At 40.3% G+C, this 27,343-nt stretch overlaps 1 protein-coding gene across 5 annotated transcripts in view; it reads left to right on the top strand.

Annotated features, from left to right (window-relative positions):
* The window catches only part of NHSL1 (NHS like 1), a 191,603-nt gene that overhangs the window by 71,451 nt on the left and 92,809 nt on the right, over positions 1–27,343 (top strand). For 2 of the 5 annotated variants that reach the window (XM_066615031.1, XM_066615013.1), the window contains exon 1: positions 661–1,507. The exons of 2 other annotated variants lie outside the window; for them this stretch is intronic. In XM_066615031.1, coding sequence (XP_066471128.1) covers positions 1,306–1,507 — 202 coding nt within the window. In that variant the 5' untranslated portion in view covers positions 661–1,305. Of the gene's footprint in view, positions 1–660; positions 1,508–18,848; positions 18,904–27,343 lie in introns of those variants that run through there. One more of the 5 variants, XM_066615049.1, reaches the window with a different exon arrangement.

The following is a 27,343-nucleotide window of genomic DNA, read 5'->3' as shown; positions in this document are numbered from 1 at the left end:
CCAAAGCACTGAATATATAGGAGATCTTGTAATTCTTTAGTTTGTTTTGGACGTTGAGACTCTTACTATATTGTGTTTCCACTTTATGCCTGCTGGCTCTCACCAACCAACAGTTTCAAGAAAACAAACACCAAACACTGATATTTGACTTTCAGTTCTTCTTTGCTCTATTAGTAAATTTTTAACCCAAGGTAAGATATGTGGCAAACCCATTGCATGATTCCGTTTGCAATGAAAGTGTAGGTGTTTTAAAATAGAGTGTAAACTAACTAAAATGCTATTGTTGGTAGTTGTGTTAATATTGGTTACTTGATAATGTTGATTGTGGGAGTGAAGCAGAACATATGTGTTTGCACCTATATATTGAAAATTTCCTGTTTATTTGTGGCTCTTGTTCTCACTGCCAGTATGCAAGTCTGTGTGTGTGTCCCTGTGTGTGTGTGATGTATGTCTAGTATTAGTCAGTGAGTGATGTGCCATTTAAATATCAAGATTTTTATTGCCTCTTGTGTAAGTCAGCTGAGGTGCCCTTGAGTTATCTTAGTTCTGTGTTCCCAGCTTAGAAGTTTGCACTGTTGTTGTTACGCTCTCTGTCATGGAAAGGAGGAGTTTGCTTCCTCTATAGCCATGCCTTTAGGGGAGAGAGAAAGGGAGCGAGCCAGCCTATCGTATTTCACTCTAATCCTAACCGATCACTATAGCCAGGCAGTCTCTTTTATTGTTAAAGAGAATCCTTCTGGAGATTCTTTGCTAGGCTTTTCATTAAAGGGTGAGCAGAATGGGTGAGCTTAGGAATCAGAGTAGCAGTGCCATTTCCACACAGAAAAGAGGGAGCTGTTTTAATTTGTATCTTGGTCTGGCAACTTGTTAGCAGTATGTTCGTCTTCCTGACCCAAGAAGCTGTTGTTTTTTTATGAGCAATAGAAGACTGGATTACATGCATTGTGCTGGCGAGTGATACTGTGGAGAAGAGAGGGGCTTCGGATGACTGCTGAAGACGATGTGTACCTTATTATTTTACTTCCACGAATTCAAATATGCTTTTCTGAAGCTTATATTCAGGGTGTCGTTCTCTGTTTTTCTTGTTTGCCTTGTGTTTTGTTTGGCAGTTCCCAAAGTACTGTAGTTAGAAGCAGACTCTAGAGAATTATACAGACACAGTCACTTGGTTCCATACTCCATGCAGGTTTAAACAGAGCAAGTGTTTTCATGAAGTTTAAAGAAACACTGCAGTGCTGGGTCTGTATTGAGAAGACTCAACAAGGGTGTTCTTAAAAGTTGCAGTGTGCTTGGTTTTTGGAGAAAATGAAAAAGGAAAGTTCCTCCAGGTCATTCCGGTTTAAACCTAACCAAGGATCCCTCTCGCATGCTGTGAGCTGGATAAACTTCTCTACTCTGTCCAAGCAGACAAAAAGGTTGTTTCGCAGTGATGGTGAACTCACGTCTATATGTGGGCAGCAGGTGGAAGAGGATGACAACTGGACTTACAAACCTCAGCATAGATATGGTAATTTTTGTTGTTGTTAATGCATATTTAATTATTTAATTGTATTATTGCTCATAATCTTTTCATTAATCCCTTTCCTCTTTTTTCTGTTTTTTTCCACTCGCTGCCTTTCATTTGACCTTTTGGACTCTGTGACAAGTGTTTCCTCATAGTGTGCTCAGCTGCTTTGTGGTATACTGCTTGAAAAGAGCTATCCTAGAAATCCCACCAATAGGAGACTGCGCTCTCTTCCTTTAAGTGCTTTTTAACATGGCAGCTGTATTGTGATAACTGCTCAGCCTATAGCAAGGATTCACTGAAATTGCATGAGGAGGCATAGAAATCTGAAAGTGTGAACAATTGGAAACTGTGAGATTGATTTATCAAAATGTATAATCTATTATTTGAACATCTTGGGAAGGAGATGAAAACATTTTGCAAAGGGTGTTAATATTTTTTTCTGCATCTGTAGGTATGTTTGTGTGGGGGAAGGAGCCAGATGACACAAAGCCCATGAATATAGAGTGGGTACCAAAACTAGATATCTAGAGTAAAAATGGTTTTTCTTCTCCATCTGCTGAAAAGGCATGCAATGAAGGTGGGGGCAAAGGGGAACATAGGGTTGTTTGAAGGATACCACAGTGACAGCAGGCCAATATGATACATCTGTGTGTGCACTATATAAATGCACTTAACTCTCATGAGTGGGGCATCAGTTTATCTACCAGTGACACAGTTTTCACTTGGCATGGCTCTGTCCACTTTCATAAGAACTATACATTCAGATTGCATGAAGCAGTTGTGTTGCTCTTTGGCACAGGCACAATTGCTGTCTTTGACTGCCATTTTTCTAGGATGTGTTCCGTTACCACTTCCTCTTTCCCTTTTCTCTTCCTTTACTCTGTTAGTTATTTCATACTAATCAAAAGCACTTTTCTACTTTAAAAGTCATTATTTATTAGCTTTATTTGTCATTCCCAATAAACTAAGCATGCCAATATTGAATTGGGACTTGGTAGTGTTGGGGGAAAAAAATGGGTTTTATTGTATGTTGAAGTAATCATTACCCATCCTGGCAGATCTTGAAAGAGCAACTCATCATAATCCATTGAGTTACTAGTTACGGCGTCATGAATTCTATAATATGATATTGTTTCACTGGCACGCCTCTATGTGCTTAGATGATAATCTTCTTGAAAATCATATAGTATAGCATGCTGGCACTGTCACTAGATATCGTAGAATTCATACAAATGCAGTGCAAGTAGAAAGTATTCCACCCACGCTCATAAAAAGGCTTTGAAAAACCATTTTATTAATAGCAAGGTACTTACAAGCTCCTGTATGTGGGAAGAGAGGATTGGGGTGTGTGTGTGCACAGAAGGCCCTGTGGGTGCTAGAATTAACTTGGATGTTGTGTTTTGGATCTTGGATGTCTTGCTGTTCCAGAGCTTGCTCTGCATTGTATGGATTAGAGTTTCCAGGGAAAGTGCCAGCAAACTGCACTATGAAACTTCTAAGAGGACTGTCCCCTACTGTTTCTCATCTAGGTGCTCTCGTGTCTCTTGTGTTTTCCCACTTCTTTGACACCCTCCTGGTGGAAGAATAGGATTCAGTAGTAGCTGGTAAAGTCAAATCTAAAATTACAGGCCTGGTGCTAATAGTACCAGTGCCTTGAATGTCTCTTCTAGAAGTATTGGTTATTGCATAGGGAATTATATACATGCAGTATTCTTAATAATAATAATAATAATAATATATTTGGAAAGCATCCTTTAGTTACATCAAGTGCACTGTCCTTAAATCCATGCATACTTAGGCCTTTCCAACCACCAAAGTCATATGCATTCTTCTGAGATTGAAGTAAAAAGATAAGTGAATGCTGCCCCTTTATATGTAGCTACCTATTCAATCAGGCGAGACTATCATCTTACAAAATGCCTTGTACTATGTTTACATTTGGAGGCTGATAAACCCTTTAAAGTTTAAAGTTCTGGCAGTCTAGAGAGGTGTTTGGTCAAAGCTTTCTGCAACCTGAGGCACATTTTGGGGGTGGAGGGTTGAATCAGATGCAAAAGAATTATTCTATTCTACTTATTCTACAAGTAATAGTGGACGCCGCCACCACACAGGACAAACACTAAAGAAGAAGGAGACTTAGGGTGCAGTCCTAACCCCTTATCTCAGTGCTTTCTAGCACTGGCATAAGGGCAATGCAGCTCTGAGGGAAGGAAACAAACATTCCCTTACTTTGAGAAGGCCTCCATGAATGACACCCAACTGCAGGATGCAGCACATGTCCCACTGGAAAGCACTGACATAAGGGATTAGGATTGCACCCTTATTCTATAAATAGAAAAAGGGTAAAAGTGAATCGGTTCAGGTAATTTTGCAGAAAACAGATTCTTTTGGAAAAAAAGTTTATATTGATCATATGCTGTACAAGCTAATCCATGACAAGTGGCTTGCACTTTACCAAGGCAATGTTAAACTTGTTTAGGATTGAGACAAACGTGAATAGCTAGCTAATATAGGGTGAAAAAGAAGATCAGGGGTATTTTTTTCTTATGAGGTATTGGCTGTTGCTAATGTCCTTGTTTGAAGATTATAGATAAAGTGAAAGTGTCTATAGATTGAGATAGCTGTTTTGAATGCCCTGTGAGGGAGAAAAAGCGGGGTGGGTGGCTGGGTTTGTATGTATGAATAAATAACTAAATATCATATGGAGATGGCAACACTTCCTAGATGTACGTGACAAGATCTTGAATTTTTCAAGTCCTGTACACTGATTCAGTTCCAGAGATCTGGTGTGGGTGACTAATACAGTTTCCTCATATTGACACACTCATGCTGTTGCTTTAAAAGGTCTGTCTGTGAGCTCATTGCATTATGTTATAAGGGCCCAAAGGTGAGTCTCTCACTGTATGGGGCACTCCCAGTTTATGTTAGTCCTAGGTGTGGGAACTTCCCAGTCAACCAGAAAAACTTAAGGTCTGAATGAAGTGGTTGGATATAGATCAGCAACTTCAGGCAAAAGTGACTAATGTGGGCAAGGAAAGAGCCATGAGATGATTTCATCTCCTTCATGAAATATAGACAAGAAGCTAGCTAGAAACCTTCTTCCTGAAACCTGGTCAGAAAAAGTGTGGTGTAATGGACAGAGTGTTCAACTGGAACCATAGAAACCAAAATTCAAATTGCTGCTCAACCATGAAACTTACTGATTTTTCATAAAATTCACATACTGTATTGACCATCTCTGAGTGTGCTCTATCCCCATGGGGCTGTGGTAAGAGTAAAATGGAAAATAAGAACATATATGCTGCCTTTGGAAGAAAGGCAAGATATAAATGTAAGTAATTCACAATACTTTCCCCATGTTTCCCTTCCCTAAGGTTCTAAGCAAGCTCCTCATTGCCATATATGGATTGCCATATTTTTATGACTCTGGAATAAGTGCTAATGGTCTGTTTTTGGGCTGGCCTTTTTTACTTTTGTTGAGCACTGATGCTTCGTACTGGAGAAAACTTAAAGTTCATGTCATTCCTAGGAATATGTAATGAATTTGTTTTGTCCAGGCTATCTGAAAGAAGAGGTGAATCACTTTGATTTCTTAACCTTAATTTAGACTACTTAAGAGCTGATTTGACAATGAGTGAATTTGTGTAGTTGCATTGCTGTCCTCTGGTTTAAGGCAGCTCTTAATGAGACCATGTAGACCATGCTGGGAGAATGTTGGCAAGTTAATGTTTCTTTATTTTTGCTGGCAGTTGTACTTGGTGTTTAACCAGATCATCAGCTTTACATGATCTAGGACAAAAATAAACTGTGGTTTGAAAGTAAGGCCAAGAGCAAGAAAATGGAGGAAAAACTTTTAACTAAAATGTGCTGCTGCTCTATGAGAGTGCACCCAGATGTTAGCTTATTTTGCTTGAATTTTACTGCTGCTGTCACTTACAAAAAGCTGCTTAAAGATCCTTTGTTGGCAGTTTATTTTATTTTTATTTTAAAGAGGGCAAAATTGGCAAAGCACATCTGCTCATGTATGATGTATTATATTTCAATATGTTATGTACTGTTGGCTCTATTAAGAATTATGTTCCTGCATGTTCATTACAATTTCACCAGACCTTGTTGCAAGGGTAGTTTTTCTTTTAATGAGAGTTTATACAGTCAGTCAGTGATGGGAAAAAAAAAGATGTGGGGGTGAACACAGTGCATTGATTTTGATTGCAGCATTATTGTACACTCGACTTATGGAAAATAAAGAAGTCCATTGTAGAGAGCACAGTAAGGGGTTGGATAAGTGAACTATTTTTCCCTGTAATTGGACAGCAACTATAAAGGCCTGAATCACTTGTAGTAATAGAAATTGCAATACATTTTTTTTCTTTTTGAGGAAGGAATGTGGAGATGAGAGAGTAGACACTATTTAAATCATCCTAACTGGTACCTATGGAAATAGTATAAAAATGAAATTAGTTTTTGCAATAATGTGGTTACTGGTTATACAGTATATTGGAATTATAAAGTGTATGACGGAAGGACGTTTCATTTGTTATAAAATTCCTACATAGATACAACAATTTGTAGTTTGCTGTACACAACAATTGCTTTTGTGAATTTTGTTTCATGTAAAGATGGTGTGTCTGTGCTAGAAAGCCATGGCCAATTGTATGGAAGTTCCTAGCAATTTTAAACAGTGAAATACATATAAGTGGTGATCTGCATATAAGTAGTGCTATATACTTATAAGTGGTGATCGTTAGTGCCTACCATGTCCTATAAAGAAGTGCATTTTGTAGGAATTTAGCAATATTTGAAATGACTGTGTGCACGAAGCACCTGTAACAGGAAAATAGTTAAGGCCAGACCTGCCATTACACAAGCTGCTCTGACAGTGAGTGACTTGCTACTGATAGCATGGGAGCAAGGAAGCCCTACACTAGCAGTGGTGGACCACTGAACCTCCATTAGAGCAGGCAGGCTGGTGGAAGGTAAAGTTCAGGGCTGAGCAGGGAGCAGATCTTGGCAACAGTGGTGTCCATGAAATCTGATAGCTCAGGCCCAACACACCCTCTTGGAGCTGCTGGATTTATGCCAGCAAAATAGCTTGCATGAATCTGAGTAGGCCCATTGCGATCCAGAGAGTGGTAAAGTAGGTAAATACAATTTTTTAAAACGTTTATCTCTGCTGTTGCCTGGGTCACAGCTGCCCTGCAGGATGCAGCGGAGTATGTTTTGGTGCTGCTGTATCATGCAGGTCCAGGCCTGGATACGATTGGGCCGTAGATGAATTTTAATAACTTTGGGGAAAGAGCTCATATACAGCGTGAATGCACGGTTTCTATAATACAGTATGAGCCCATAATAAATTAGTTGAACTACTCTAAAATGAGATTGGAGTTTCTTGTATCGTGCTTTATTTACTTCATGTGTAGCTGTGAATGCCTATGTCCACAAAATGTATGCATTGTCAAGCCAGAAGGCTGTACTCACTGAACCTGTAAAAAAAAAAAAAAAAACTGAATGGTGATCAGTCTCAAAGGTTACAGAATCAAAAATGGAAGTTGGTTTTAGTGACACATTGAATTTACTAGAGTACTATAAGCTATGAGGTGTCTGCTAACAAAGGCTGAATCATCGTAATGCACAGAGGAAGTATAGAAAATAGCTTGAAAGGCACAATTCAGATCAATTTAAGAATATTTTTGTTAAAGGAAATGGTGTTCATAACAGAAGTAGGAAAGGTTTTTATGTTATGTAAATTGTATTTTCCCCTCTTCCTTTAGACCAGTGTTTCTCAAACTGTGGGTCGGGACCCACTAGGTGGGTCGCGAGCCAATTTCAGGTGGGTCCCCATTCATGTCAACATTTTATTTTTAATATATTAGACTTGATGCTGCCTTGGTATGTGGCTGCATTAGGGAGATGTTACAGACCTGTACTTTTAATAAGCTACTCTGTATATGCTTTGAACAATGATAGTAAATGGGACATACTCCTGGGTAAGTGTGGGTAGGATTGCAGCCTAGGATAGTTAAACATTTTCCTGCTTGATGACATAACTTCTGGTCATGACATCACTTCTGGTGGGTTCTGACAGATTCTCATTCTAAAAAGTGGGTCCTGGTGCTAAATATGTGAGAACTACTGCTTTAGACAAAAGCATTGTGTATCCGTTTTGTTCTTTCAGATTTACTCTGCCCATCTTTGGAACACAGATGAATTGAGAAAAATCAAAGATTTAGGATTCAGGTAGCCCCTTCCTAGAAGGAACTATATTTAGTTTGGGATTTGCATTCTTGATGTTTTGTTGTTTCTTATACAAATGCCTCTGGGTAATGTAACATAGGGATTCCTGATGAAGTTGCATCTCAGGTAGCAATAATATATTTGTCTAGCAGATTTTACTGAGTTCTACTAATCCAATATGCACATCATGAAATCAAGATGACATGTGAAAGTATATCTGATGTTACCATATTGTCAATATCTGTTGACCACCTTCTGTTACATTGAGGGTCATTTCTATCCAGCTTTCCAGTGCCTATGCAGCTATGCAAATGGGACATAAGAAGAGCCCCGCTGGATAAGGTCAAGTCTAGTCCAGTTTCCTGTATCTCACAGTGGCCCAGCAGATTCCTCAGGGAGCACGCAGGATAACAAGAGACCTATATCCAGGTGCCCTCCCTTGCATTTGGCATTCTTAGGTAGCCTACTTCTAAAATCAGGAGGTTGCACATACACATCATGGGTTGTAACCCGTAACTGATTTTTCCTCCAGAAATTGGTCCAATCCTCTTTTGAAGGCATCTGGACTAGATGCCATCACCACATCCTGTGGCAAGGAGTTCCACAGACTAATTACATGCTGGGTAAAGAAATATTTTCTTTTGTCTTTTCTAACTCTCCCAACACTCAACTTTTGTGGATGTCCCCTGGTTCTAGTGTTATGTGAGAAGGAAAAGAACATCCCTCTATCCACTCTGTCTACCCCCTGCATAATTTTGTACATCTCGATCATGTCCCCTCTGAGGCACCTTTTTTAGACTGAAGAGCCTCAAACGCTTTAGCCTTTCTTCATAAGGGAGGTGCCCCAGGGCAGTAATCATTTTGGTCACTCTCTTCTGCACCTTTTTCATTTCCACTATATCTTTTTTGAAATATGGCAACCAGAACTGGATGCCGTACTCTAGGTGTGCCCTCACCAGCAATTTGTACAATAGCATTATAATATTGGCTGTGTTATTCTCAATATCTGGTCTAATGATCCCAAGCATGGAATTAGCCTTCTTCATAGCCACCACACATTGGGTCGACTTTCATCGAGCTGTCTACCAGCACCCCAAGATCTCTCTTCTGATCTGTCACAGACAACTCAGAACCCAGCCAATATACTGTATGAAGTCTTGATTTTTTTGCCCCAGTGTGCATTACTATACCCTTACTTACATTGAAGCGCATCTGCCGTTTTGCTGCCCAGTCTCCCAGTTTGGAGAGATCCTTCTGGAGCTCTTCACAATCTCTTTGGGTTTTCACCACTCAAAAAAATTTGGTGTCGTCTGCTTGCTTCTTAACCCTGTCTCCAGGTGATTTATGAACAGGTTGAAAAGGACCAGTCCTAGGACAGATCCTTGGGGCACTGCGCTTTTCAACTCCACTGTGAAAATTGCCTGTTGCCACCCACTCTCTATTTCCTGGTCCTCAACCAGTTCCTAATCCATGAGAGGACCTGCCCTCTTATTCCCTGACTAAGGAGTTTTCTCAGCAGCCTTTGGTGAGGGACCGTGTTAAACATCTTCTAAAAATCCAGATATATAATATCCATGGGTTCTTCCACATCCACATGCCTGTTGACCTTTTCAAAGAATTTGAAAAGGTTCGTGAGGCAAGACTTATCCTTACAGAAGCCATGCCGATTCTCCCTCAGCAAGGCTTGTTTGTCTATGTGTTTTGAGATTCTATCTTTGATGAGGCATTCCACCATCTTACCTGGTATAGATGTTACACTGACTGGCCTATAGTTTCCTGGGTCCCCTCTCCTTCCTTTTTTAGAGATTGGTATGACATTTGCTATCCTCCAATCCTTTGTCACACCAGTCTTTAGAAAAGGAAGGACAGGGGTCTCGGGAAAGCATCCTGTGGTTGTGGGGGCACTCATGGAGGCTTCTGCAAGGTAAGGGAATGTTTGTTCCTTTGACTTGGGGCTGCATTGTGGCACATTGGCTCTGAAAAGTTGAATAGGATTGGTCCTCAGTGTGGTTTCTACATTATTGTGGGTTATGTAAGAGCACAAATAATGGAGATAGTAACATGTAGGAGAAAGTGATATGAACCGTCTTGTGGAAGTGTTAGAAATTGGGTTTTTAAAGATATTTTTTCCTTTAAAAAAATTTCTTAGGATCTCCTTATGAAATACTTGGTAAACTTAACTTGTTGCTTTCTTCAGTGAACTATATATATGATGTGTGTACATGCGCCCCTGTGTGTGTGTGTGTGTGTGTGTGTGAGAGAGAGAGAGAGTGTATTCTTTCTCTGCTTTGCTTGTTGATTTGTTGTATTTTCTCCTTCTGAATTCAAAAATCATAATTGATTTTGGGGGGGGAGAAAAACAAATTTTTATGCAGTGAAAATCATATGTTTAATGTATCCTGCCTATTTTATCTTGGGAGTTTTCTATGGAATTCAATGCCTTTGGGGTTGAGCATTAAGCAATTTCTGCGCAGTGTTGCATATATGCAACAAAGATAAAACGTGTGCACCTGTGGGCTGGGCAGAAGTGGGTTAAGTAGCAATTGAATTAAGACAGTATGCTCTTTGTTCACACACAACTATGAGGATCTGCTGGGCTGGCCAGGCTAATTTGTTCATCTGTAAAATTCCTGTTTGAATGACCACCTTAAATAACTTTTCTCTTTTAATAAACTCCACCATTCCAAATGTTATTAAGCACTTTTTTCTTGTACTGCATCCTTTACCAGAATCCAGTTTCAATAAACACTCTCACACTGGTGTGTTATCATTGACCTTAACAGGATAACACCAGTGTGAGTTGCCATGGAATTTCAGTTTCCTCTGGAACAGTAGGTGGTGGTGATGTATGATAAAGCTGGGAGCTGGCAGGCAGAGAGAGTGAACAGTGGAGAAGACATGGCTTAAAGTCATGAATACTTCTTCCTATCCTTTTCTCTGGTTTCGGCTGCAATCCTATACACACTCACTTAGGAGTAAGTTCTATTGAACTCAGTAGGATTTACTTCTTAATAGACATGCCCAGGATTATGCTGTATGCTGTCTTGTTCTCTTTCCAGTGCTATTTTTTTTCCTTTGATTATTCTGAATGGTAGTGGTTTGTTACCCTCTCTTCTAACTGAATGCAACTGTTTTGCCAATGGCAGAAGACATAATGGCACACATGGAATCACTTCATAAAAATAGTAAAGGAACATTTAAAAGGTGGCTGCATGCGTAGTTATAACAATAATATTTAATATTTAATCCAATAATGTACAATGATAGTAGTGGTATCATTTCACCTGTCCTTTGGCTTCCCACAGAATGGCGTAAAAAGTAACACGGAGAAAGTGTGACTTTTCTGTTTATCATATATTTATAGTCCTTTAAAGAACTGGTGTGGTCTTTAAATGGTGTGATCTCTTCTGTAGTTCCCTATCTGTAAATTGGAAATGCTAATGAAAGTGTTATAGTATGTCCAGTGAGAGCATTCTGAGAGCATGCAATACAGGAAGCGTGGCCCTGATAAGTACGGGAGTGGGAAACCACTGAGAGACCTGTACAAGCTCCCTTCAACTCTTTAAAAGAAGAGCAATATATAAAGATCCCTAATAATTACAAGCATAAGATCTGTTGTAAGAATTACTGATTAAAATGTTATAAAAACTGCACCATTTATTTTGTACTAGAATTTAAGCTATAAGATACATTATTGGAACATTCATTTCTGTCTTTAACTGATGCTATTTAATTTAAAGTGTTAAAAGACGTGGCACATTGAAAGTACTAAAGGACTAAATTCAAAGTTGTCCTGCCACTTCCTTGTAAAATAGGGAAATATACAAGGAAATTCTTTAAACTGCTCCTCTCTTAACGCCCCTCCAACTGGTGCAAATTTCTAAATTCAATCATTTTTTAATGGTAGCAATTGCTATAAATTCCAGAGTAATAACTACTTGTGGTTTTGGTATGTGATGCTATAATCACATGGATAATCGGGATAATTATATTGTATTGGCAACAAATGTTAACTTGGACATTCTAAAACTACAGGTTCAGCTTATGGTGGTTCGCAAGAGTCTATTTCAGTCTTGATTTGAACTGTTATCAGTGTGTTAAATTTGGAATACAGTGGGGGGGGGAATAGACTCCAAAGTAAAGTATCAGTATCAGTACTGTTTTTCCTATATTTTTAGAAACTGCTATGTTAATACTTTTGCTCTGTGTATTTGCATGCATGTGTGTAGTTTCAGTGTGGTGACATTTTTTCCTCAAACCCAGGGGTGTCCAAACTTTTTGGCAAGAGGGTCATATCATCTCTATGACACTGTGTTGGGGGCCAGGGAAAAAAGAAGTAATTTACATTTAAAATTTGAATAAATAAATTTACATAAATGAATATACTAGAGATGGAACTTATATGAATGAATGAAGGTCTCACAATAGCTCAAGGCCTGTAAAAGACCTTGCGCAAAGCAAGGTCAGCCTTTCCTTTGCTGCTACTTCACAGATGTGAAACAGCAAGAGGCAGAGGGAGCCTTTGGCCCACAGTTCAAACAGTTGGCCTTTGCGCTGAAAGTAATCATGTCAAGCCAGCACGAACTTCAGCAAGTCTCCGGAGGGCCAGAGGCTCATTGGAGACTGGGGGCTACCTAAGGGCCAGATTGGGGGTCCTTGAGGGCTGCAAATGGCCCCCAGGCCAGGGTTTGGGCACCCCTGCTCTAACCTTAAGATTTGTTTCAGAATTTAAGTTGACAGTATTTTTATGTTTATTTCAGAATTTCATGTAAAAATAAGTGTTGGTGCTTAAGTATCATACCCAGCTGCTTTAAGTTGTTCATAACTACTTTTTAAATTGTAGTATATAATTGTTCAATGGAAACGGCCAGGAGTATTTCTTCGAGCTCCAGTAGGAGGTTTAAGGGTAAAAGGCTGTTTTCTCATTTTGAACCTGGGAATCCTGTTTAACACCTGAGACATGGAATTGTAATGTTGTGCTCCCTTATAGCCTAATCCAGGGGTGTCCAAAGTTTTCTGCAGGAGGGCCACATCATCTCTCTGACACTGTGTTGGGGGCCAGGGAAAAAAAGAATTAATTTACATTTAAAATGTGAATAAATTTACATAATATATAAATTTAATATACTAGAGGTGGAACTTATATGAATGAATGAAGGTCTTGCAATAGCTCAAGGCCTATAAAAGGCCTTCCACAAAGCAAGGCTGGCTTTTTCTTTGCTGCTGCTACTGCATCACAGACATGAAACAACAAGCAGTGGAGGGAGACCTCATCCCACAGCTAACGTGAGAAGTCAAACAGTCGCCCTCACACTGAGGGCAGTTGCGTCAGGCCAGTCTGGGCTCCAGCAAGTTTCTGGAGGACCAGAGGCTCATTGGAGTCTGAGGTCTCCCTGAGGGCCCCACTGGGTGTCCTCGAGGGCCCCAAGTGATCCCAGGGCCGGGGTTTGGGCACCCCTGGCCTAATCCTATGCATACCTACTCAGAAGTAAGTTGTGTTTAACTCAGTGGGATTTATTTTCATGTCAGTGTAGATGGGATTCTAGTCTTTGGCCCTAACCCTATCTTTTTCCCTCCCCAACTGATGCATCCATGCTGCTGGAGCTGCATCCTGCAGAGGTGAGGCAGTCCTGGTAAGCCTCTGGTGGTAGAATGGGTCTATTCAGACCTGTGCTGGTGATTTTACTGGCCCAAGTCTGAGTGAACCTAGGAAGGTAAATCAAGACCTTTAAGGATAATAGGTGCCTTTCTACCTCTCCCCACCTTGCCTTTCATGCTGACTTACCAGTGCGGGAGGGGGGAGGGGATGTCCAGGGACCACTGGTGGGCTGCTTGCCACTGGTGGTGGTGGCAACCTGGTTCTCTGAACAGTGTGTTGCATTTTGTGATAGCTGTAAAGGACCTTACGCCGTGAGAACGTTAGCCACAGAGGTGTAAAGTCCACATATGATTGGGCTGCCCAAGTAATAAATGGTGGGAAATTATGATGAGTCTGCAAACTGCAGATGATTCAAGTCTTTGAGTAAATACCAGGGATGGGCGATTCGACTCGTAAGACTCGGACTTGAGTCACCAAATACGAGTTTCCCAGACTTGTACAGACTCAAGAAGCATTTGAAACCAGAAGTGACTCAGGAGTTTTTCTCAGGAACAAGTAGAGACTTGGAAACTCGAGTTGCTCAAGTTTCCTTTGCAGTAGAGCTACAAAGGATTGGGGTCGTAAGCCTCCTGGCTGCTGCAGGCAACCTGCCTGCTGTTGTGTTAACTTTCCCCTCCCACCTTGCCGAACTGGGACACCTCTGCCCTCCCTATAGGTCTGTCCATGCTTGGCACTCCTTCTGAGGGTGGAATTGGGGGTCGTGATGTGAACGGGGGTGGGTGGGTTCATTGTTGGAGTTCATAAGGAACCGATCAGCACTTTCTGTACTACTGCACTCACTCCAAGGACAGCAGAGGTTTTGTTTACAGATGGAATGGGGACATCAGGAGAGTGTTAAATGAGAACTCCAACACACCCGCATACACACACCATCAACAGCTGCGTCTTTTTTCTAAGGAGTCGCACCTCACTGGTTTATTGAAAAGACTCTGACTTGAGTGAGAGTCCTAAAAAGGCTCTGGCCGAGTCTTGAAGGCCTCCCATTAAGACTCGTGCACAAGTCAAGTCTAATGGGGCCGGGACTCAGAACTTGATTCAAGTTTTGTGGTGGATCAGCACATCCCTGGTAGGAAAATTGTTTGTATGAGCATTGTTGTGCTTGTGCTAGTTAAGAAACAAGCCTGTTATCTTTAATATTTAGTTGACCCAGCAGAACCAATAAGGCTATGTAGCTCCTGATATTGAAAAATGAGCATGATACATTTTTATCTTGATAAGGGACTCCTGAATCACTAATTTTGTAAAAGCACTATTGGTTTTTCTAATACAAGGTTGTGGTGCACCATCGAACATGCATGTCTATTAGCTGAGGGTTAAGGAATCATGCTTTCTGATTGGCAGCTCTGATTTAATGATTACCAAGTTAAATCACGGTTCCCTGCTGCAAGATAACACAGTCAGGCATAGTAATATACTTTGCCTGATTAGCTGCACCTGCTGACTATTCCCAGGATAAAGCAAAGGGTTTTATTGCCACTGGTGTAAATCTCAGATGGTGGCTGCTATCTTCTTCGTTCCTTCCCTTCTCTTGCATTGCATTTACTTGTTTTGACAGAGTGTATCTTGTCCTTTTTTGTTTTTTGGTGGACAAAGCTCATCTTAGGTTAAAAATGTATATAGATGTGTAGGTCTTGTACACTAACAATATTGAGCCTTATGGAAATTGAAACTGTGTCATACGTGTGTATTTACTCATGATTAGGTAAACGTGCCTCAGTCTACTTTGAAGGGCAGGCCAAGAGGAATGCATGGCCATCAGAATGGTCCCAGTACAATGAATGCAGGCCCCTAACTCAAGAAGGAAGCCCCCCCCCCCAAGCTGACAAGGAAAATGTATTGAGCCCTACGGAAAGCAAAGCTGAGCCACATGTGCATGTTTACTTGTGAGAAAGCAATCATGTCTCAGTTCTTATTGAAGGTCAATGAAGGGGAAAGCAAAGCCATCAGAACAGTCCCAATCTGATTAATGTGAAGGTCAACCACAGCTTCTGTGTCTGGGAGGTATTCTGAGACATGGGGAGGCTACGACAGCCTCCCTGCACCTCAGAGGGTCTCCTGGAGGCTTCTGAAAAGCACTTCCAGTCATTTCTGGGAGGTCCTTGAGAAAGGACAAAGGGTTGGCACTCCCATTAAGTCAAATTCATGGGTGTGGAACCAATGAATGAGAAGGGTCACCTATATGTAACTTTAGACTTTCTTAATGTAAAATCCAGCTGTCTAATTTTCAAAATTTCAGCAGTGTTGAAACATAAGATTGTGGATCTAGTTCTGATCATGTTAAATTAAATAGTAAAAAAAAAACATACTTTTTGCAGGTGGTGGTGGTGGTGGTAGTAGTAGTAGTAACTTTATTGTCATTGTGCTACAGCACAATGAAATTTATGCACCTTTGAGATACAAGCATAAATATGTACTACAATTCCAACAATCACACTCTACACACTCACCCACACGTTCTATACAACATGCATCATAATATAAAAACAGTATAACAGACCATAATGCCCAGGAGCATGGTAACAACTATATCGCCTTATTCAACGTAATTATGGCTGTGGGATAAAAACTGTTCAGGAATCGTGTGGTGCGTGATTTAATAGTTCTGTATCGTCTACCCGAAGGCAACAGTTCAAAGAACTTATGAGCCGGATGGAAGGGGTCTCTCAGAATACTATGTGACTTCTGCAGACAGCGAGGTGTATAGATGTCCTCCAAAGCTGGCAGATGAAGGTTGATGAAGTGCTGCGCAATCTTAATAATTCTCTGCAGAGCTTTTTTTGTCCCCTGCAGAGCAATTTCCGTACCACACCAAGATATCATAGGTTAGGACACTCAATGGTACAACACAATAGTAAGACACTCAATAGTAAGACACAAGCAGCTGCTGTGACAAATTTAGCCTTCCAAGCTTCTTCAGAAAATATAACCGCTTTTGTGCCTTTTTTATCAACATGCTGGTGTTAATAGTCCATGAGAGGTCCTTTGTGATGTAAATACCTAGGAATTTGAAACTTGCAACCCTCTCCACCTCCTCACCATTTATGTATAATGGTGTGTGTACATCTGTGGATCTGTATGTGTACAGATCTGTGGATTCTGAACCCGTGGATAAAAATGGCCCACTTGTAAACAGGTTGCAGATTTTCCAGATTATTATTTACCTCCAGTCCTGCATGAAATAGTTTTTTAAAATTTAATTAATTGGTACTGGTTTATCAATAAAATATATCTTAGTGTTTATGCTTCTGTTCCTCCACACTTGGGAATTTGATTTTTTTCCCAGTGTTGAGATTTCAACATGCAAGCGGTAAGTTGATTCATATTCTTGTAAGTACTCAAGGCATTAATATAACACAGGTACTCCTGACTGCCGCTACTTATTTGAAAGTTGATTGGACATGGTTCTGTATCGGTTTAGAGCACATCCTCAAGGGCTTTGGAATACCTGTACTAGATATGTGGCATGAAGTCTGTTTGTGTCTGTGAGTGGAATGAGACTATAGTTTCATTTCAAAAAGGAATATTGATACCTAGTTGCAGGTCATATGCAAGGCCAATTCACTGTTTCAACTCTTCATTTAATTTAGTCCTACACAATTTTAATCAACTTTAAGTTTCTGTTTTTTTTGTTGCTTACTGATTCATGCTCTATTGTCTCATCAAAGAATATGTGTGCATGTTCGTTTCCATTCATATGTTACTGTCTTAATGGTTACTTAAAGTATTTCTCATTCCGTATGGGCTTCACAGCTGCTCCCAATTTATTGTCCTCTGGGATCTTCATTAATGCGTTGGTTGTTTTTCCCTTCCAGATAATTAATGAATGCATTTTAAAAAGACTGGACTTAACATCAACCATGGGGCTTGATGCTTGCTCTGGTACTGTCATCTTTGGAACATCTTCCCAGAAATGCAAAATAGAAAATAATGTGCATTGGCACAGCTGTGTGCTATAACATAGCAGGGGATAGGATTGAGCTATTATATATGAGCCTTCAAATTCTACCAGCAGCACTGGCTTCCACTATTCCTGGGATCAACGTCACTGATTATGAAGATATTGTGTCCTTTATACCATTTGACCCTCCCTTACTGTGAATAAGGAACTCTGGGACTAGTAGTTCTTGAGAGAGTATCAGCCTTACCCTAACTTGCTCTGGAACAGGCAGGCCAGTGGGCTTGTGCTGTGTCCAGCACAAGTTTGGGGCCACCACCTCAGGAGGTGGTGCAAATCTGAGCAGAATGGAGCAGCCAGAGGCCACTCTGCACTGTCCAGGAATGGGGTCAGGATCCTAGCCCCGCCTCCCACTCCCCACCCACCCCAGGAACGCCCGTCGTCTGCCCTCCCCCCACCCCTAAATGCCTATTTTTGGAATGATATGCCAGTATAAAACAATTTGTACTTTTATATGCATATGTACTTTTCAGCTACAAAGAAAGCTGTTTTGTGGGAGGTTTCACAGGACTGCCAACTCCTGAAGTTCCAAGGGGGGGAGGACACAGCATGATATTATTAATTTTTATTATTTTGCCCTTTGGTTTCTAGGATACACTGCTGTCATACCAAGCTCTTTTCTTTGGAACTTCCATGATAAAAAGGAAAGCTAAGGTTCTTCATCGTCTATCATTGGCCATGCCCTTTTTGTAGCTTTGTATAAATCCTGATGTTCTGAGGTATGTGGTCAAAACTGCCACTGAAGCATTGTACAGCATACAGCATTTGTTTGGATAGAGACATAGGATAAGTAATGAATGAATAGTGAGACGGAGAATGAACCTGATGAACGGAGAATGAACCTGAACAGGATTTGCCTTGCAGCAAGAGTAATTTTTCAGATTTGCTCAAGAACCTCTTTGGAGCTAGTACTAGGGTCATCATGGGATGATTTAGGTCTTCAAGAACCATGGCTGACATCAAGCTCAGTGACAATTGTTACTCAATTATGTGTATTCTCACTTGCTTCATACATTGGTGTGCGTGCTCTCATACAACATGAAGACTATCCAAATGAAACACATCAATACATTCCAGAACAATTACAATTAAAATTTACAAAGAGCCAGAGTTTGCAGTTCATAGGAAACAGATGAGGTGGATTAAGGGTGATTTATTTTTCCTAATGCTGACCAATTGATGAGTATGAGCTGTTTTCAGTAGAAAAATGCTGACAGAGGAGAGAAATGCATTCAGGTTTGTACAGTGCTAGGCGTGACTGCAGAGGCACAGTTACCTCTTTTTTGTAATAGTGGGTGGTGTTTCTTTTGAACTGAGAGGAGGTGGGAAACAGGGAGGTGTCAGCGCTGTTGTTTAGAAATCAGTGGGAAGGGCAGCAGCTTCCTATAGCAGCACGAGTTGGCTTGCTGCCATGTATCTCAGGCTGTGTGCTTGAGTGGGGCAGGCTGGGGAACAGCTGTACCTAGCACTAGTGCATTGCACTCTCTAAGCACACAAGACCGCTTTGCTTCCCTCCATGGAACTATCTCAGGATGTTTTGTCTGAAAGGTAAGGAGAGTTTTTAACAGTGATGTGCCTCTTGTTTATAGCCAGCAGGAGTCAATGGCTTTTTTAGGGAGCAGTTCTAATGGTAGATTTGCAACCTTTCACAACTCTTAGAACTTTGTGGGAAGTTTTAATTTCTTGTCATCCATTGTCTTTTATGAGCAGGGAGAAGACTCATTCATACTTGGGTTACTTCAAATGCTGTGTGTCACACTTTTTCATACAAAAAACAAGCTGGCCTTATAGATAGCAAATTACCAAACTTGCCAAGTATTTGATGAAGCATTGTCTGTGTTGCAGGAACTTTTGAAACAGTTTATTGGGTGTAAGATGTGCTCTGTCAGAATTATTTAATAGGAATCTGTTAGACAATACCATTGTTTAATTATTGACACAACAGTGTCAGACCTAATGAATGCCTGAAGGTGAAGGTGGCAATTTATTTTCATGATAAAAAAAATCATACAAAGAGCAAACACTAGCTGTGCGGTTTAGTATGAAGCATAGATGAAGGTTTGTGGTGCTAAACCACAGTGTGTGGCGCAGATATTTCTGATATTGCTTTTTCTTTATACTTTTGGTCTTAAGACTGAGTCCTTTCATTTGAAATTGAGGTACTGTGTAGTGAAAATGTGCTGTGGATTTTTTTCCTTCTTTCAAGGCTTATGTCTTTATTTTTCCAAACTTGCTGTTTTGGTCCTGAAGTAATTCAGTGATATATGCTTAAGAGAAGAGCTAGTGGGTTTTGCTAAGTTTGCAGTTTTGTGTCAAGCTATAGAAGTAAAGAGACTATCTGTAGTCTACACTTTAAAATGGTCACTTGTTAGCTTTTAAATTCTTGTTCAAAAAAAAAATCCTTGTACAACTCTAGTTGATAAGGGAGGTTCCCTTTCATGCTTTGTTCCTATTTGTACTATGAGCTGCATATTATATGTGAATGGGAGTGGGGAGGAAAAAAGAATATATTCTTGGTGAGAAATCTTATTGCAGCTATTGGTTGCAAAACTCTTGGCACTGCTAACAGCTGATAACCTAACATTTCATATTCAATCTGGTAGGTTTGGTTCAAATAAACAAGTACAATTTTAAATAAAGTATTTGTAATGGATGGCCTTTTGAATACTACTTCATTATTATTATTATTATCTCTGTTGATTTGAAAATGCAAATACTTACTGTATTTCTTTTAATTACCCCCACACACCTATGTGTTTTCTCATAGCATTTCTGTTTCATTCTATGGCTGGGTCTGTATTAGGCAGCTAAGCAGTACCAAGTGTCCTGCTTTTCACATGGAGATATAGGTTAGACTTCACATGCACAGATCTCAGGAAAACGGCACCTTGTGGTTAATTTTACACATTAACGTTTACTGTATGAATGGGGACTAGTGCCATTTTATAGCATGTGGTCTTTTCTGTTTCCTAAGATAAAATCTTATGACATTCTGAAACAATAGGTTTATGAGGTACAATACCAGCAGCAGTCATTCCCCACCCCCATGTTTTTTAAAAACTGTTGTTGGCTTCCTTTCACTGACTCCTAGCTGTTTGATATAGCCTAATCAATTTACACACAGCTTAAAATATAATGAGATAAGTAGGAAATGCTGGAAGGCATGAATGGGATATGGGCTTGTTTTCACTTCTTTAAACAGTGCAGCATGTTGTTTAGGCACCATGTTTGGAGTTTCTTCATAGGGCTTGACAAACATTGGATGTTTTTGATTTTCATACTAACGTGACTCAGCAACTGCTGCATGTAAGCATCTATTTCTTGAATACTGTTTATGTTTGTGCTTAGTATTCTATCTCAGAGGAATCATTTGTTGCTATTTAGTTGAAATTATGAGGGAAAAGCATGGGCAGGGAAGCACTGAATAAGGGCTTGGTTAAAGTACTTGCTACTTGAAGGATGCAATTAAAACATTGATGGATTGTGAGTGAAAATATGCTTCCTAATATGCAAAATTTCTGGTCCTGGCCATTTCTGAGGATTGTAGTTTTTCAGGCTTCTACCACCTTGTACTCTGTTCAAGGCCCCACCTATTCAGCAAAGTTGTAGTTGTTTGTTTAGCAACATGCCTGTCTTTTTAACAGTGTGACATAAGCAAAATAAGCTCTCTGAGACTCGCAGCCTGATCTTCAGCAGTCAAGGAGAGGAAAGAGTAATGGCATGAGAATGGGTAATGGCAGTTGTATGCTTCATTTCCATTGAGAACCAAGCCTAAAGTTTCTTGGAAATGTGGTTTTGGGGCAAGTGTAATTTTAAGTAGAGGGAAAGGAATAGCACTGCATGTGTGGTTCCAGGCCAAGAGGTCAGCAATTAATTTAGCAGTAGGGCGAATGTGATGTTCAAAGCATGTGAAATGGCACTTATCCTATCATACAATCAGGGAGTCAAACTACATAAGTATTGTATTACAAATTAGGTTCAGTTGTAGTTCTTTTTTCCCCTTTTTTTTAACTTAGCATCTGTACCATGAGAGGCTTGCCTAGGTGTGGGCAAGCAAGCTGAAAGTCATTTTGGAGAAGAGTGAGGTAGTCCTTCTAAACAGTGAAAGTTGCAAGCGTGATGAAACTTGAAATTCTACTTCTGGTTTAATCATGCTCGCAACTTTCACTGTTTAGAAGCTGCAGGGAGCCCTGCAAACGCTCCGCGGGGCTCCCCACACCCCCTGGATTCTGGGAGCACGTATGTTTTGTAAAAAAAATAGCACCCCCTCCCCCCCGCAGGGGTGCAATCCTGGGCTTCACTTTGCTGCTTTCCCCCTGCCCCCGCCCATTAAAGGGAACGGGGCATCATTACACAAGCTGGTGGGTCGCAACCCACCAGTTTGAGAACCACTGTGTAATTGGACTGGAGGAGAAGGGCTCATGAAATGGTGGAAATTAAAAGGAAGCTGTTCTGAAGCTATACTTTGAATTGTTTGAGGGATGAGAGAGGAGACATATGAGATGATAATAGTGTTGTTTCCAAACATTTAAGAAAAATTCGATCAGATATCCTACATTGAACTATGCTTCTTTTTGACTAAATCATTTCATAATTTAATCATAAAAAACATACAGCCAAGAGTGCTGTAAAGGGGATGTGTATGATCTTTGACTGTACTTGGGGCATTTTTGTAGTCTTACTAGCTTTACAGCTGTGGATTTTTAGAAGAAGGGAAGGGGAAATATTTTCTGCTAATAATAGTAAGAAGTTATGTTGGAGGCCATCCCTGAAAAATCCTGGGCATGTGGTTGCTGCTCCCTAGAGGAAAGGTCTGTGCTAGAAATGCAGATTTATTTTCTTTTTTTTTAAAGACATCAATGGTCTGTTCACCAGTTGTCTTATGTGTAGTGTGCATGTAAAGGCATTCTTTGGATTCTTTTCTTGGCAATGTCCTTAGCAAATATCTGAAGTTTGGAATCAGAAACAGATTGTTTCTGGTGTCTTGAAGCACATGCATTTTCTACGTTGAACTAGCAAACTGAATACAGTTTGTATTCAAAGATCTGCTCCTCTGAGAGTAGAAACACATTTTTTTGGTATGATTCCTTCATTAGAATTTAGATTTGATTAGAATTTTGGTATGATTCCTTCATTAGTATTTAGATTAGATTAGGCTCAATGAAAGCAGTTCTACTCCTGATGAGCTAAGTAGCAACAATCTCTCATTAGTTTTAATGGGTCAGCTATGCAGTGAGAGATGTGGATGTATCCCTATATTTGGATAAAGTACATGGAAGTGTATTTTTTGGCACTTCTAAGGGACAAATTCTTTAGTTCCCCACCGATGGGCCAAACTACACATAACATTAAACCTGTAGTTTGGCCCTATTGGGTTTATTTTTGTTTTGTTAAATATTGGTGTGGAAATAGGCCTGAAGCCTTTCCTTGTCAACAGAAAAGGGGTTGGCTTGTTCTGTAGCTGATATTTAAACTAATGAAAGCTAAAAAATGTAGGACTAAACTGGATATTTAATGTAATGGCCATTATGTTTCATCTCAGACACACTGTTCACAGACCACGCTTTGGTCCTTAGTCCTACACTTCTTAAAAGCTTAGCTTGACCTAATGTGTATGAAGCAAGTTTTTTATTATTTGGTGACTGGTCTTGTCATATCATTCTAAGTACAGACCAAGGACTTGTTCAGATGCCACAGAAGCGACTGAAAGTACTTGAACCTAGCTTTCTTAACTGGCAACTTCTATTTTCAGTGGTTATGTGACACATTTCCCTTTGTTCTTTTTTTTCTTCGTCTCTTTCTGTCGATATTTAATGGTATAAGAAGAACAGAACAGTATGGTTAAAAGATGTTAATAGAAGTAGATATTTTCTAGTTGCATAGGCCAAGTGTACAAAAAATGAAATGTTGAAACTGTCATATCCCCTGCATTGTTTATATACCACTGTACTCTGAGTAAGAACAACATAGTTTCCTGAGTTCATATGTAACACAAAACTGATTTGTTCACTGCCCTCCTTTTTATGGAGGGAGGCAGTGGCGTTCTTGGCTACCCAGGGAACACCTCCAGGGCTGCCGTCCCTGCACCTGTAGGTGCCATCCCACAAGCCCTCTGCCTCCCCCAGGTGTTCTAAAGGCTGGGTAGACTCTCAGAGGGCAACCTTCGGATCAACTTGCACATATTGGTGGCTGACTAAGAGCCGTGGAGGGGGGTGTGCTGTGATGTGGATTGCAGTGCACTGCCCCCCCAAGCCTGGAGCAGAGGGCATTTGCATCCCTTGCCCCCCAGGTATGCTACTGGAGGGAGGAGCCTAGCATGTCCACCCAGAACTCTTCGAAGCTCATTCATGTTAAGCTAAACCATGTCTGAACCAGACCATTAAATGTAATTAAAGTGCATATGTTCCGTTTTAGCAGTGAACTATGAATTACTGACACAATCTGTAATTTTTAGTTACTATCACCCTAACAAACTTTCCAGTGCTGATGCAGCTGCAGTGCAACTCCAAGATAAAGGAACAAACATTCCTTTACTTTGCAGAAGCCTCCATGAGGCACAGCTACATTAGTGCTAGAAGGTTGGTTTCGATTAGACTGTGTGTCTTACTTTAAAAGTTAAATGTTCACACCACAGCAAATTCTAAAGTATACCAGACAAGTATGTACAACTGTTCACAACTATGGGTATGGAAAGAATTTTTAGTTCTATAGTGGTGTGTGAAATAGAATACATATCATTTAAGTAAGCGAAATAGAATATCATTTAAAAAAATCTTTACAGATTTTTCAGAGGTTCAAATCAAGTCCTGAGTATAAATCAATCTCACAGATAAGTCGATGGCAGGTTTTGAGCCAAAATCATGGAATTTTCTATGATCCTCGGATAAGTTGGGTGTTAAACTTAGGTGGGTGTCAGACTATAATTTTGTTTGATTTTACCCAAGGCCAAATCCTGAAAAATAACCTACCGGTAGCTGTTACATAAGAACGGTATAATCTCTAATTTATTAAAAATTTAGTAAAAGATCATAAGATACATTTTTATTCATTAACTTTTTAAATTCTGGTCTTCACAACCTTTTTGAAAACACTATCGGAGTAAGTGCACTGTAAACAACATACCAGTAGAACCATTAATCAAATCCTTCTTTAAGAAGCCTTGTATTAAGCCTGGTGTATTAAGCCAGAGGCTTAACATGTAACATATAACTTATAACACATAACTGGGAGTGTGCAATTTCATCCACAGTAGAGAGACAAGCAACAAGGACTGAGCAGGAGCAAGCGCAGCTACACATAGTTGCAACCCTATTTAATCAGAATTAGACCCATTGCTTTCCATGGCTGTTATTCTTAAGGGTGTACTGAATTGTAGTGTTGGACTGTTTCAGATGGAAATAAGGATTACATCCTGATGTTTTAAAAACCAGACCTCTGCCAAACATTAGCAAAATGGAACAAGGGTACAGAAAGGTCGGGTTGATCCTGCCAAAGAGAAAGGGGCTTGCTTGATTTAAATGGAAGTATTGAGCACTGAGTGACTTTTTTCTCAGGAGGAGTGAAATGATTAACTTTGGCTGCAGCTTGCCCTGGAGCCCATCGCCATGGAGATTGATTGCCTTGTAATTATCTCTGTATTGTCCTCTTGCTCTCCTGGCCTTCTCCTAGCTGCCATGATGTACCTGAACAGCCTTTACTCCTGAGTGACTCTTGGATAAGGCAAGGAGATGATTTACCCTTGATTTATTGGCAGAAATTTCTCACCTTATAGGTGAGTAATTCTTTGGCAAAGTGTAAGTTGTATTACTAACTCTCTAAAATAGGAAGCCTCAGTTACTAGCTTCTGATAGTCTAGAGCAGGGGTCAGCAAGTGAAAGGGGGCCAAATGTTTGATGATGGTGTCATCACATAACTTCTGGGTTGTCGAACTCCTGGATGTGGCCACGTGGAGTCCTGTGCTGCTGCCCTAGACTTGTAAGGAGGAGGGAAGCCAGAGCATTTTTCACCACTTCGTGCAGGTGCCATGACAAGCATCCCCTGCGGGGTTTTGCTATTTCCAAGGTGCTCTTGAGCAGGTCACAAGACAGAGAAGAGGCTTTGTGTAGTGAGGAAAGAGGTAGTAAAGGCATTGGAACAGTTGAACTGTTGGGTGGTGCTTGTGGAGATAGATGTCACCTGTCTCCAACAGAATGGATGGGACAGTGAGTGAGTGGTACCACTGTGCAGAACAGAGACTCCGCAAGCCTGAGTGGGTGACTCCACCGTTCCCTATTCGGCACTCAAGTGACTTGAACAGGAGACTTTGCCTCCCAAGCCAAGGTCTGCATGAGCCAAATGACATTCAGTGGTGGGCCACATACGGCCTGTGGGTCATAGGTTGCTGATCTCTGGTCTAGAGTACCAGTTCTCAAACCTTTTGGTCTCCGGAGCCCATTCCACTCTTAAAAGGAGTTTCAAGGAGACTTTGTACTTATGCAGAGTCTTAGGGAACCCCAGAGTGTCCATGCAACTGGACAGGGGTGGATGGCCACCTATGGTGTACTCATGGAATTGCTGAAGGGGGCTCAGGGAACTCCAGGATTCTTAGAAACATTCTTTGAGAAATGCTACTTTAGAGGAATTCCTGAAGGATAAGTGTATCGCTTGTGATGGCAATCTTTAGCTTCCATGGTCAAGAGATAGTATACCTCTGAAAACCTTGTTGTGGGCAAGAGCAGGGTGAGGGCTTTTCTGTCATGCCCTACCAACAATGTACGATTATGGAAAACAAAATGCTGGACTTGCTGAACCTTTTATGTTCTTATTTCTACTTTGTTGCTGGAAAGTTTGAAAGTTAAAGGCTTGCAGAGAGTTTGAAAGTTAAAGGCTTGGTTGTAGCAGTGGTATAAATACTTTGTCCTCCCTCTTTCTCAAGGACTGGGTGGTGCTTTGTTTTTGTGGTAAGGGTTTTTGTTTTCATGGACTTTACAGAGGCATTCTTGTGCTATGTTACCAAAGCAAATTTTGATTCTTATTTGATATATTTCTATCCCACCCTTCCTGCCACAGCTCAGAGTGTGAATGTCACAAATTCCTGCTAGCTAGATAAGTTGAGAGAGTAATCTCCCCAAAACTATCTAGGAAGCTTTGTGACTGTGAGATGAGGGATTGAACTGCACCTCACACATAACCAAGCCATACACTCCATCCATTACAGCACATTGTGTAAGTTATGAAACATTTGTAGAGGTGAACATTTGCAGACACAGAGCTTCATTTTCAGAATATTTTAATCTAAACATGTTTTGAGATGGTTGCTTCTTTCATGTTTTTATTTTTGCTGTTGTTTAAAGAATGCCAAACACTGCTGTTACTCAACACAAACAGCAATGCCAGAGCCAGTTACTTTCAGCAAGCAATAGTTACATTCTTTGTCATAGCTGTGTCCTAAAATAATTGCCTCTGAATGCTAGGAGTTGCTGCTGAGAACAGCAGTTGCCACAAAGTCTCACAGTATGTTCAGCTTAAGAGAAAAATTGCTGAAATGAAAGATAAATGCTATAATTTTCAGCGAAGCATGATACGCTACACTGCTGTGCTATATCGAGGCTCTAAGAGCCTTCATCTTTTTGTAGATGGATCATATTGATGGTTGTAGTTTAAATATTTCTTTCTGGTAAAATGTATCAGTTCTTCAAAAATTCAGCAAATTACAATTAACTCCTTTTTATATTGATTCTATTGTATTTTTTATTATTAGGTGTATTTATATAGCGATTTAAAACAGTAATTCAAAAAGCATATTTTTATGGATTGTCCACTATAAAAGGTGGTTATCGTAAGCTGTAATTCGTTATCATATCTTATCGTAAGTGATTGCTGTCTGTAGAAAATTGCATGTTTTAACTTGCTTAGATCTGTGCTCTAAGTGACCACCACTGTACCCTTAATTTCATACCGATAGAAAGGTAGAATGTAGTTTTCACTAAGCTGTAAATATTTCACAGTT

This window comes from Tiliqua scincoides, chromosome 1 (genome assembly GCF_035046505.1).
Source record: "Tiliqua scincoides isolate rTilSci1 chromosome 1, rTilSci1.hap2, whole genome shotgun sequence".
NCBI classification, from domain to species: domain Eukaryota; kingdom Metazoa; phylum Chordata; class Lepidosauria; order Squamata; family Scincidae; genus Tiliqua; species Tiliqua scincoides.
The sequence above is the reverse complement of the archived record's forward strand: the minus strand, read 5'-3'. Positions and strand labels throughout refer to the sequence as shown.